This window comes from Euprymna scolopes, chromosome 11 (genome assembly GCF_053919585.1).
Source record: "Euprymna scolopes isolate OS-2025 chromosome 11, ASM5391958v1, whole genome shotgun sequence".
Classification (NCBI taxonomy): Eukaryota; Metazoa; Mollusca; class Cephalopoda; order Sepiida; family Sepiolidae; genus Euprymna; species Euprymna scolopes.
In genome coordinates, this window is record NC_136492.1 from 56084789 (window position 1) to 56098823 (window position 14035).

The window sequence follows — 14035 nt, forward strand, 5'->3', positions numbered from 1 at the left end:
AAGAATGAATATATATATATATATATATATATATATATATATATATATATATAACTTATGTTGTGAAAAACAATCGACTGACTTCCCAACAACATCAGGTTACACTTTGATGACCCAATCTTTAAAAAAACAACTTTTCACTAATCTTAATTGTCATAAAAAATCTATTTAGAATTGCAGTGATAGATACAAAACATTACCTACACAAGATACGAAAAAAATATCAATTTTATTTATTTATTTATTTTTTGTGGTTAATTTACATCATTTAGGGAGGGGGGATAGAATGACTATAAGATTTAATTACACAATGAAATGGTTACTCCTATTTTTGTTATTCACTTTAAACTGCTTTTCTAAAAACATGAACAGTACTACCTAACCTAAAAATGCTCGAGTGAAAATCTGGGCGATGGATGAGCAAGAGAAATTGGTGAGAGGTAGGGGTGGGGGAATAAAAAATATAAAAAACAAACAGTAATAATTTTTTTTTTTTTTTTTTTAAATAAAAGCCAAAATATATAAGCAGGTATTCAAGATGACTTTATATCATTACCTGATGTGATAATTTTTTATCCAAAACAATTCCGCTATACAAAGTTGCAAAGACGATGTAGTCACAAATGAGGTGCGAATTTACTCTTTCAAGTTGATAAAACAGAAGAACAAATTGCTTTACCGTGCCGTGTGCACATGTTCTATTTGCGACAAGATATGTATGGGAATATACGCTGCCAGATTAGCCAGCGTTTTTAACCAGCAGTATAACTTATACCAAGAAATGTGTATACCTATTCCTGGGATGGGTGGCATTACAAATGGGAGTGCTATGGATGTGATCAGTCAGTTAATGACGATGGGGCGTGTCAGAACTTTCGGGGAATTTCGAATTTAAAATAACTATTAATCAGTTTTATTTTTATTTAAAAAAAAAATTAATTGGCTAGAAGCAAAGTTTAGTATCTGTTCTGGTATTTCATCTTTTCTGTTACCAGTCAGTGAAAGAGAAATCCTTCAAAACTTAGGGAATCTTAATTTTTGTTCCACTCCAACATGCCCCTTTTTAGGGAGCTGAATTTTCCCCAATTAGAAACCTACCTTGTGCCTAACTTTGCCCTCGTGGAGAGGCAAGTAGATATGGACAAAGTTTGCTTCTGTTTTTGAAAAAAAAATTTTTTTTTTTTATCTAAAAAAAAAAAAAAAAAAAAAAAAAAATCGATAGTTTTGATTATCCACAATATTGTTCTCATCTTAGATATTATTCTCATGACGTTTAAGCTAATGTGATCTACAACCTTCTTCAGGAACTCGGAAACTCTACCGTGCTAGAAAGTTACTTATGCCTGAGAGAGTCCTATACTTCTACAAAGCCATCCGCCCATGTATGGGAGTATTGTTGCCACGTTTGGGCTGATGCATCTGCTACTAGTCTCTCACTCCTGGACAGGGTTCAAAAGAGAGTTTCCAACCTAATCGATCTCAAACTGTCAACTAAGCTTCAACTTATGTCCCATTAATGAAATGTTGCATCTCTCTGCCTGTTTTACAAGTATTTTAATGATAGGTGCTCTGACAAACTACAATCCCGTGACAAACTACAATCTCAACTTAAATACCCCCGACAAACTCAACAAGCAGCAAAATCCCACCCTAACACAGTAGAGACCCCCAGATGCCAGAAAACCTTCTACTCTAACAGTTTATTCCCCAGAATTGAAATTCCTTTCTGGGTTCCTGCTTCCCTGACTCTACTGACATGTAGATGTTCAAGTGTAATGTAAAGATATCTTGCTGCTCAACTCTCTACATAGTATCCCTGCAAATTGTGTTCCAGATAGTAGTCCCTACATCAAAGTGACACTGTACCTAGTTTGGGGTCAAAATACAATTAAAAATTTGTGTGCAAAATTTCAAACAAAACCTTTTTATTTAATCCACAGAAATAGCATGCTCTCCTCCATCAGCTGTGGTGTAAATGGATGAAGTACAAAGTAAAATTCAGTTTTAAGTGATACCCTTCTGGAGGTTCATGGTTCAATGCTCGGCACAGGCGATATTAAAAATACAATTGCAAATTACTTAAGACTTCTACCTAGTCATAGCTAATTGACCGAGAACATGCTACTCCCATAGATTAAATATAGTTCCATTCAAAATTTTGTACAGACTCCCAAATTTGGCAGAAAAATGTTCAAGTTCATCAAGATACATCTAAAGAAGGTCGGAGGTTACATCAGCCGAAATGTTGTGAAAATAACACTGGAGGTGAGAACAATAGTCCATATCTAAATAATACAATAGTCTGGTTTATTTATTTTCTGGCAAAACGAACCTGTTCAGGTTATTTAATGCAAGTGTATAAAAGAGGATCCTCAAATTTCTATTCTCACTTGGATTTTGGAAAACTTAGGTCACATAGTACTAGCTGAGCGGTGCCACATCAAATATAGGCTCCTTTTTTTTTTTTATCCGTGCGATCTTTCAATCCCTACCTCTTTTAAAAATTAAAGTAGAAATAAATTTTTAAAAAAGTTTTCTACACGTATTTTTTTTATTTATTTAGAAATAGAACAGTTTTGTTTTTTGTTTAATTTTTCAGTTTTTTTTATTAGTTATTTTTTTGATCTTCAGTTTACTCCCCACAAAATGTCCATGTTTTATGGAAATGTGGCTTCTTTTATATGAAAGGCATCTCTCCAACAATAATTTGTATGGCTTTTTTTTTGGACCGCTTCACCTCTGATTTCTCTTTGACAAATTGAACACAGAGGACTTTCATTTCTAGGTATTTCCCCCCCCCCCCCCATAAAAACGTTTTTGAATGGTTATGCGTTCTCTAGATCTGGCTCATGCTGCTTATATCCAGGTTAATTCAACGTTATTTGATGTGACACAGATCAGTTCTTGTAACCTCACTTTTCTGAGATCAAAACGAATCTAGAAATTTGAGGCGCTCTTTTGTACACTTGCACCTACTTGTTGCATACAATAAATTGTACGAAAAAGTTTTCAAAAAACAAATATATAACAAATAAATGATACTTTTCTACCTAACTAAATAAGTTTTTAGTGTTTTTATTTAATGTAAAATGTTTATTCTGTTCGAAAAACATGCAACATTGAACCCTATTGGAGAACAAGAAAAAAATGACTGCAAGGTCTCTTTACATCTTTGACGTCTCGATAATCACTTCAAAATAAGAAATAAAACAAAATGGTTGTAGAAACCTACCCAATAAACGTCACGGCAACATTTATTGGGTAGGTTTCTGCCACCATTTTATTGTATTTCTTATTTTGAAGTCTTTGTTGAGATTTCAAAGACACCACGGCCATTTTTTCTTGTTCTTCAGTAGCTTTTTTTTTTAACCTGAATAAACATAATAAACATTAAATAAAAAAAAGGTAACTTACCTTGCCTTTGATAACATTTATCTGTTACAGGTTTGTTTTTTTAAAACAACTTTTTCGTACCTCTGTGGATTGTAATATAAACCCCCATTTTTTTTTTTTTTTTTGAGCTTGAAGAAATTGCTACCTTTTGCACGAGTATTAATGCATGATCGTATTCATTAAGTCAATCACTCACCCCCCCTCTCCCAGATACAAAAATAGTTGCAACAATTTATGTAATATGTTTAATCACATCTGCATGTTAGTTATCATTTTCCACATTCATTGAAATATGAAATCATTCAATAGCTAACAAAAAAAAAAAGGGGGTAAAAAAATGGAAAATTGACTTATGTCGATAAAATAAAAACAATTCTGACTTTAAACATGTAAAATGAATTATTCTGAAATTGAATTCTGTCAACCTAATTGATAAAAAAGCCTACATTTTGAATTATTTTAATTTTAATTCTTATCTAATTGTTACTATTTTAAATGAAGTGACATTCGTTTTACTTGCAATAAGCGAATAAACAAATTCACTTCATTTATTTAAAAAAAATATTTAGCTGATAATCACAATATTTTTTTATGACAAAAAAATTGTTTCAAGGGAAATATTATCAGCAATAGTAAATTATACAAATAGATAAATAAAGCAACAGTGGAGTTTCCACAGGTTCCACTATCAATAGTAAATAAGCGCTGACTAGCATAACAAGATCCTTCATATATAAAATCTCTCTTAAATCCATCTTCAAAAAGAATGTGAAACCAGCATTTTAATTGCTTTCAACGAAATAGATGTTCTAGATCCAAAGCCTTACCGAAATCACTGAAAAAGGATTATAGAATCCGATGTTCAATTTATTAAATCTAGAGTGACTGATTAGAAGCTTGGCTCCCATAAACTTGAGAATAACAAACAAAATCCTAAGCAGATGTAAGACCATTATATCAAACCTCATTAATAGACAAGGTGATCTCCTCAGCAGCTGATAAAGTGAAAATTTTCACTAAAAACTTTGCAGCAATTCCACTCTTTGCAATCAAGGTCATAACCACCCAGAATTCACTCCTCTAACGGAAATTACTCTAAGTGATATCCAAGGAACAACTGTCCGAGATATCAAACTTATTAAAAACTCTGATTGCATCAAGGTTACTGGTTCTAACAAAATTCAAATAATAGTACTCCAAAAATTGTAGCCCAAAATAACTTCTATCTTTACAAAGCTATTCAATTGTTGCTTAAAGGACAAATGTTTTCTATCAGCTTGAGAAACTTGGTCAGTCTGCTCGGTATTTAAAAATACCAGAGATCAGTCCACTGTATCCTAGTACAGACTGATCAGTCTCCTGCACATGAGCAAGTTGTTTGAATTTGTAATAAATCAAAAAGTTGTCAACTGCCACATAGAAAATAATCTTCTGCATGATAAGCAATATGGATTTTGTCCTGCAAGACCTACAGCTGACTGCAATATCGCATAGGATCAGTGAATCTATCAATGCCGATTTTATTTCTTGGATGATCGTTTTTAATATAGGATTTGGCACAAAAGTTTATTCCACAAACTTGTTAGTTATGGAATATCTGGAAAAGTTCTTTAAACTATCAAAATCTTTTAATATATCTAGAAAAGTAATTATTAAAAGACGAGTCTGAAGCACACAACATCAATGCCTGCATATCTCGAGGATCAATTTCAAACTCAATATTATTCCTGACCTTCAAAATCATATTTTAAGATTGTTCTTTGACGTCTATGCAGATAACTATTTATGGCAAAACTTCAAAGAGCATTGGTAATCAAGATCTTTCTGATTCTCTCTTTCAATTCAGGGCACGCAGTACAATTGGGGCAGGGTAAGAAGTGAATTGTTACTTTTAACCGCTCTAAAACCAAGCTTCTCTCTTTTCACCACTAATGCTTGGATCCTCATTTCTCCCCAGTCAAAACAAATGGTTCTCTCCTCAAGAAAACTCTTCTTTGATAAGCTCTGACGAGGACAGACTTGAGATCCAGATTTGTCCTGAAACGGAGTACTGCTGTCATATTTGGGAAGATGCCACTCAGAGCACACTTTGTTGCCTTGACAGATCACAAAATTGAATTTGCAATCTGGTGGAGAATGATCTCTTCTGGTCTGTACAACCTTTTTTTTTCACACAGAAATGATATTGCTAGCCTGAACATAACGATACAGTAGGGAGACTACTGTATCGTTATGTTCATAGTACAAAGTGCTCAACTGAGCTTCAATGCCTGGTCCCCCTCTACAACATTCACAAGAACTCATCTGGCTACAACCACAGCAAACAACTTTCCTTTCTCTCTGTAAAAAAAAAAAAAGAAGAAAAATACAAACAGAACTTCTACGAGTTTCTTTTCTAGAACCTCCCACATCAGTGGAAACAAGATCTTCCACAGAGAGAATGCTCTAGGAAAGAAACTTCTTTCTGCTTCCCAACTGGTTATTTTCAAGCAAATATTTGTCAAGCTGTTTTCTTGAAAAATCCAGTCCTCTTAATTAATCTTCTGCCTCTTCCTTTCAATTCTCTCAGGATTGATCATTGTCAAACGAACAATCTTTTTATCTTTGCGTGGTTACTGGGTCTTGATAAGAAAAAGTTTTAGAATTCAACTCAACTGTAGAGCATCAAGGGAGATAAATATACAAGAAAGATTTTATACTAAAAATAGAATCTAAAAGTTTTCTTTTTATTATTGTCCTCTATAATAAAACAGAAGGGCTTTATTCTGACAAAGCACAGAAGCAGTGAAATAGACATTACTTTTACTGTTTAAATTAAAACCATTGTAAAACGAAAAACATAATTTACGATATCTAACAAAAAAAAAAAAAAGACGAAAAAAATCTCTAGAATATTTTTCATACACAAATACGTACACTATTTTCATTTAACTTGATACTTTGTTTTTCAGAAAAGTATAATTTTTAAAGATAAAAGAAATTAGAAAAAATTACTATTATAAAAAAATTAAAATATTTTTTTCAAATCCTTCAATATGATCCGAAAATATAATCTGATGAAACCATTTTCCATTAAAAAAAAAAAAAAATGCAAACAATCCAAAAGTCAAATTAACTAAATAAATATCTTAATTACACATAGTTTTTTCGAATCATTAGAAACATACAAATGGAGTTACATTAACTAATATATATCCTTCACTCCATAACAAAGAACAATATGTGTGTGTGTGTGTGTGTGTGTGTGTGTGTGTTATGAAACAACAAAAGTTTAAAAAAAAAAATCTATTTCCATAATGTTCTTTTCATTTTTTATACCAATTTATAAGTTTTTTTTTTTAAATTTTATTTTTTAAAACTTTCCATTTTTTAGTTTAGTTATTTTTTAAATTCAAACATAATTTTATATTAATGCGAACACTGGCAAAAGATATTCCGTTCCCTTTCACTGTATTCCCCCCTCCCCTAACTTTTCCATTTTTAATCTAAAACGTATTTACAATCAGTGTTATCTGTTTTGGCCACACTTTTGTATAATATTGAGTTTTTTTCTCCTCTTCTGATGAGAAGCATTTAGTTTTGAAATGCCATGGCCTAAAGAGATTCTCCTTATCTTTTACTTATTGTAATCATCTTTAACCTTACTGACATGCTAATGTAATAAAGTTATGTAACTTTAATCTTTATCCCCTTTTCTTATATTTCAATCATATACAAAAAAATAAAAAACATAACTTTTATTAGCTTTTTAGACAAACTAAAGACAAACTTATTTGATGAATAAAAAAAAAAAAAAGATTCAAAATGTTAAAAATAAAAAAAAAAAAACCCTGAAAAAACACGAAAATAAAAAATAAACTGTTTTCCTTAAAATCTACCTATCTACCCAAAGAATCTAGAATTAAATAACTTTCATCCTTTGGTGCAAATCTTTAACTTAATCCTTTGTTAGTTCTGAAAGCACTTTTTTTTTTCTTTGTCAACTGAAGTAAGTTAAAGCTTCATATGAACAAGGATGAAATGTTTAGGGCTGTGTTCGTGCGCTCGAGCATGTATCTCTGATCGTGTGGGAGGATGGGGAGGATGGACAGACGCACCTGCAACTGAGAAATATTGGAAACACTGAGTGCCCTGCATTTCTCACCAGGGATGACTAATAACTCACCCACACACAATTATCTGCCATTGTTCATTACACTAAAAAAAAAAAAAAAAAAAAAAAAAAAAAAAAGAGAAAACTCCGCACTATTTATACAACACGGTAAGCTATAATAGATAACAAAATTAATTCAAGTACAAGCCCCCCCCCTCCCCTGTGTGTGTGTGCTCGGTGGGGAAAGGTTACACATATGAATCAGAATTAATTTCCTATCAGTTCAAAACAATGAAACTATCATATCTGAAAGTTAGATTATGCAGATTAAGTTACTCAAAGAAGTCATGGGACATGGACGATTATGATATTAATATTATTATCAAAGAAAACAAATAAAAAGCTGAATTTTTTTTTTTTTTTAAATAAATTAATGTATCAGTAAATAAAGATATCAGTATTTTTTTTTTATTACTATTATTCACCCCAAACAAGGCATGTGTCTACTTGGATGTAAAGAGCTACTATTTGGGACCACCATATATACAAGGAAACTATGTATAAAGTTGAACAGCGACATGTTTATTCACGTTATATTTAAATTTCTGCATGTTAGTACAGTTAAAGAATTCCAAAGTCTAGCAGTTTGAGGAAAGAAACTATTAGAGTAGGGGTTTCAGTATCTAGGGACCTATACAGTGAAGAGGTGAGATTGTGCTACTAGTCAAAGATACTAATGTTAAGGGGGCATAAGTGTTACAAGTTAGTCAAAAGAAAAAAAAAAAAAAAAAGGATTGTCTAAGGTAAGTAAATTTTTAATTTCTGCAATTAAAAAGTAAGTTGAAATTTTGGGACAAAACTGCATCACGGCTTTAATAATTGATCAACAAGTTAGTCCGAAGATTTGAAACTTGCTTCTATACATTTTCTTTTAAAAGGATTTTTTTTCTCTTTATTTTGTTCATGAGGATCATTATTATATAAATAAAAGGGTTTTGACAGCTTATCAGAAATGTGAATATGATTAAACAGACAAAAAAATTTGTAAATATAGGCAAACAAACAGACAACTGCAACTATTGAAAAAGTAAAGTTTAAAATGAAAATATTTTGTTTTTTAATTAATTTTAAAAAAATTTACATTTCTAAACTTCAATTCTTTTCTAACTCTGCCAAAAATCTATAACCAAGAGTTAATGATCGTCTGCACTTGTCTATTTATTCAAAAAGACAATTTCAACTATTGAAAAGTTTAAAAATGGAGGAAATATTTTCTTTTTATAATTAAATTATTTATATATATATATATATATATATATATATATAAATTTATTATGAATTAATTATTCAAAAAAAAAAAAATTGTATTACTAAACTTCATTTTTTTCCAACTCCGTTAAAAATCTATAATCAAACATTAATGATCGTCTGCAATTTATTCATACAACAAATGCAGTCATCTACAAAAGGGAGAAAACCGGACCGAATCAGGATCATCCCTAATTCGGTTCCAATTAGAATACCTAAGGAATTTCAGCAAACTCTTACAATCAGGCCCCTTTTTCTTTCTCCCCATACAAACCCAACAACCACTTGTGTGATTCATTCAAGACTTGCATGCTACAGCTATGGCACGGGAAGAGAAGGGTATGGGAGATTATATAGTTACATAGCGATTTTCCCAGAATGTGGCAGGACAGGCTAGAGAAAGAGACTGAAAGAAAAGATGAAGGAACAAGAGAAATGTGATAAATTCAAATGATGAGGAAAGAAAAAAGTGGAATTAATAAACGTGTTACCGTGAATTAAGAATTTGGTCCTTTTTCTGCAAATCTTTGCAGGTCTTACTTAGAAAATAGTTGAACCATGATTGGCACAATTTTGCTGCAGTAACCGTTTTCGTATCCGTACAACTAGTTTCGCTCTGTTCCATCATGACAAATGCAGCTGCAATAGAGTTCGATGTGTATGCATGTGTGTGTGTTGGGGGGGGGGGACACAAAATCAATAATCTGACCTTCAGACAGTGATGATGATTATGGCAATGATGATGATGATGGCGGTGCTAGCAACCAATAGAACCCTTTTACAGTAATTTGAAAGATAGGAGTTCCTATTTGAGGTGTGGCAATAGCACATACGGGTGGGGGAGAGAAACAAAAAAGAAACGTAATATTAACATAATTTGGTAAACAAATGTCACAAATGAATTAAAAATTTTGATCATTTGGGATTCAAAATTATTTTTATTGTTTCTCACATAAATAACAGTTGTTCTTACCCGGCAGTTGGAGACATATTGCCGGGTGGAGGGCTTGAAGAAATAAATCAAAACATAATTATGTTTACAATTTTGGTATTTATACAGAATATGGACGGTTATTTTTTTTAGATATGATTTTCAAGTTAAATTAAATTTTTACAGTATATTTTGTTTATTGAATTGTTGGATAAAAGTACAGAATACTTACAAAAAACTCTCCCCCTCCCCATGTTAAGAATGTATTTCTTAATAATGTTATTTTGGTGTGGTCCGGATTCTGCAGAAGTATCTAATTTCTTTTAATAGGATTTTTTAAAATCAGTTTTAGATTTTCCTTATTTTTGATTCAAACAAATGTTTGCCAGTAAATAAAACAAAAATAATTCCATCTCTATTTATTTTAGTTATGTATAGAGGAGAAACACACACACACACACACACACACACACACACACACACACACACACACACACACACACACAAGATCTTGTGTGGTAGTTTTAATAATACGGAGATTATTATAGAATATTCCCATAAAATCCAATATGATATATACATTGTTGAAAAATATTTCTAAGACAAAATTTCACAAAAACTTTAAAACAGTTTTGTTCTGTGATACAAAAACATATCAACATTAAAATAAAATAACACTAATTTTCAGATCAAGAACAAGTCATAAAGGATATTTATACAAAATATTAACTTCAATACTGTATCAGTTACTAATATTAGAATATAAGTTATAACTTAAAAAACATGAAATATTAACCGGCATTTTTCTGTACAGCATATTCTAACTTAAGTAAAAAAAATTATTTAAAAAAAAAAAAAAAAAAAAAAAATGATTATAAGGGATATTCTAAAACCCGATTCACATCCAAAGAGTGAAAAAAGAACAAGTGAAGCATGTATGGTCCCCCGTGAGTACACAGTGAACGAGGCATAAAAAATGTAAGACTAAGTTCAGCACCCCTCTCCCTCATTTAGCCCCAAAAGTCCCCAGGGGGCGTCATATCATAGTAAAAATGAACAAACGGTGCAGTTTTAGGCCTTAACATATGTAAATTTGAGTTCTGCACCACGCAAAAAAATCACTGCCCCTCCCCCATTTAGCCCTAAAAGTCCCCAAGGCCTTGAGTTCAGCATCATGCAAAACTGCTAAATAGACATACATAGAAAATTTCTGACAAATATGGTAAAATAGTCCCAAAAATGAAGTGTTTTTATTAGACCTAAAAGAGTGCCTGGGGCACACCCAAGAGTTATTGCAAAGTATAGACAAACAAAATTATATAGAAATCAGTTAGTTACAACTTTAAAGAAAGTTTCATAAAAATCCAAGGCATCATGAATGTGCTCCTACACAGAGCACTGAACCTCATGGTATTGGCCAAGATTAAAGTGTAGTATCTGCCGTCCCCAGGTGGTTGTTATAAGAAAAGAACTAGCTAAGCATGACCTATGACGTGAGGTTAGGAAACATTATGAGAGCCTGTTAGCAATTAGGGCTTAATTAAGGAAAGTTTCTAATGAAGATATGGATGAGAGTAAGGAAGTTTCCCTGTGTCTCAGATACAAGTAGGTACATTGGAAAAGTCAAGTACCCAAATGGATTTACCTTGGAATCGACTCGGAAGATCTGAGATGGATTTAGCCCTTTACCCAACTTCCCAGCTGAAGAATTTGGCAACTATTTGGTTGACTCTCCTTACCTCAATCGTGTTATATATAATGGGGACCTGCGATGGTGAACATATAGATAACTAGTAGATATATAAATATTATAAATTTAATCTAAGTAGGTATATGGATATAGATGTCAGAAATTAGCTTTTAACTAAAGCATAAGGGAAGACAGTGTTACCAAGCATGGGTTATGAGATCACTTCAAAAGTTTAACGAGTGCAAGCACCTGCAGTGCTGGGAGGGGTGAATTTGTGAAAACAAGAATTAGTGAGAGTTTAGTAGATCACATTTTGAGTTCAGTTTCAATTTTGAAAGCAAGTGAACCAGACCTGCTTTGAAGATGTAACACAACCTGACCAAGACGTAAGGGCTAGTGAAGAGAACTTGTTGATACTTTTACAGACATTGTGTCCTCAAGTCCTCAACTATATCAAAAAATAAAGATTTATTATGCATTTCCATTTTTGCTTCTGCATGGAAAAGAATCGTGTAGAAAGAACAGCAGTGCAAGCTCCAAATCAACTTGAGGGACACACAGCCATCATGGAATGAAAAGAGGGACTAAAGTATGTGCTCAAACAGCTAGATGAACTGTCCTAACTGCGTTAAATACTTGTAGGATCAAAGGAGTTGATATGACATTATCCAGCAAGATTTATATATGTATAAAAGAAAGGTGATCACAGACCAAAAGTTAAATGCAGTCTGTTAATTGGGTTACTGAAAATATACAACTTTGCTTAAATATCATAAGTGCATGAAATATAAAAGTTGATACGCTTTTATCGAACAAATACAACAAGAGTAGCTAATTGCAAGGGCAGGGTTACGGAGCTGAGGTCAGCTATAACAAATTGCCAGAACTTGATGGTCCACTTTATGATTTGTATTTGAGACTTGTTTCACATGTTTGAACCAATTCTGATGGATGTGTTCAACCATTGGTTTGACAAGGGTTTTATTCATTAAGTCCCATAATTGTGCTTAACAGAGTTAAAATTTTTGTAAAAATCTTATAAAACTGGTTGCAGTGTTTATCAGAAGATTGATCAAACTGGAGCAAAATTATGCTGCGATGGGGAGATTGATCCGGAACAATGTGTATCTAATTCGTACAAGAAGATAGAAAATGACATGAAGGCACATTGATCAATTTTGGATCAATCTGTATCATGCTTCTGAAACATCGAGATAAAAGCACTTAAATATTATGAAAGAATCAACTGCAGCAAGTAAAACGAAATTCGCAGTTGGGTTCCTGGAGCAGTGAGATCACCCTTCTGATTTCTTTCTGCTAGACAGATGGCCTGGCTAATACTCTCAATGTATGGTTCGAATTGAGCCTCCAGCTCAAAATGAATTTGTCAGAGTTATAATCAAAGATGAAAGTATTAGTTAAATTTGACTTTGAATGAAACTATCCTGAAGAGTGGAAGCATGCGCCACTTAGATCTTTCACAGACTAACCATACTTCTGCCTGCCTGCAAACCATCTAAAGGTTTTCTGGCACATTCTGTCCTTGCTTTTCTGAGATGGGAAGAAGCACTGGATTTAAAAACAGGTCTATATTCATTATTCATGAGGGAGGCTTGGAAATACAGGCTTTGAAGTGTTATTGAAATGCTGACAGGAGAATCTGTGTGGAACCCCATGGTCAATATCACCATTCTCAAGCATTCAGTTGAGGACCTTCATAGGTTTAGGTGTGAATTGGAGTTCTTCAGCGAGTGCTGATGCACTTAAACTTTCCTTGATCTTCAAGAAAGGAATGCTTCAGGTGGTTGGATGAAATCAAAGGGACGAGTTATCTCAACAACGGAGTTCTCTTTAACCTGGCAATTGGCCCAGAACACATTACCCCTTGATACCATACAACAGTTCTAGAATGGAGAACTAACCCAAAATGTCTCCACTGTGATGCACTCGAAGAAATGAACAATCATGCTTTCTTCCAATACCGTGAATTCTGGTGATTCTAGCGGTATGTCAATGAGGTAACATATTGTATTGATCCTGACCATTCTCCAATGCTAAACATATCCTATGTGATCGACATTTGGGACAAGAGACGAATGATGCTTCTCAGAATTCTGATCGTAGTGTGAATGGTGATATGCATGTCGCATCTGAGAGATTCCAAACGGTTCCATCTTTGCTGATTAGAATCTGATCGCTTTCTGTAAGAATCAGCTAACGGTCAAGAACAGATATGATAGAAAAAGATTACATTTCTTGGTTTTGAAAAAAAGTTTTATACAAATAGTGAGTTTTTATGCATGAAAAGAAATCAAATACAAATATGTATTCCCGCCTGAGCATGGCATACATGGCTCCTGGTCCTGTCAGACTTCAGTCCTCTAAATAAGTTTAATAGAGTGGAGTATCTGTCCTGTGGTTGTGATACCATTCTCTCAGGCATTACCTCTCCGTATGTGCGTGTGGAGAGTCGTGTAGGATCTGTTCAAACCACCAGGCATTACTTTTTTTTTTTTTTTTTTGAAAGGAAGAGGATAGTGTGGTATCGGTTCTATGCCTATAACACCATCTTTCTCAGAATTTTCTTTCTCTTTTTTTTTTTTTTTTTTTTTTTTTTTAA

At 32.8% G+C, this 14035-nt stretch overlaps 1 protein-coding gene and 1 long non-coding RNA gene across 13 annotated transcripts in view; one reads left to right on the plus strand and one right to left on the minus strand.

Moving 5' to 3' along the window:
- The window catches only part of LOC145287858 (serine/threonine-protein kinase PAK 3-like), a 268674-nt gene that overhangs the window by 113472 nt on the left and 141167 nt on the right, over nucleotides 1–14035 (minus strand). Inside the window, exon 1 of one of the 3 annotated variants that reach the window (XM_080135739.1) lies at nucleotides 9286–9434. The exons of the other annotated variants lie outside the window; for them this stretch is intronic. Coding sequence (XP_079991865.1) covers nucleotides 9286–9422 — 137 coding nt within the window. The 5' untranslated portion in view covers nucleotides 9423–9434. Of the gene's footprint in view, nucleotides 1–9285; nucleotides 9435–14035 lie in introns of those variants that run through there. 3 annotated transcript variants of the gene reach the window in all.
- LOC145287861 (uncharacterized) overlaps nucleotides 1–14035 on the plus strand; it is a 233559-nt gene that overhangs the window by 19723 nt on the left and 199801 nt on the right. The gene's annotated exons all lie outside the window — the stretch shown is intronic.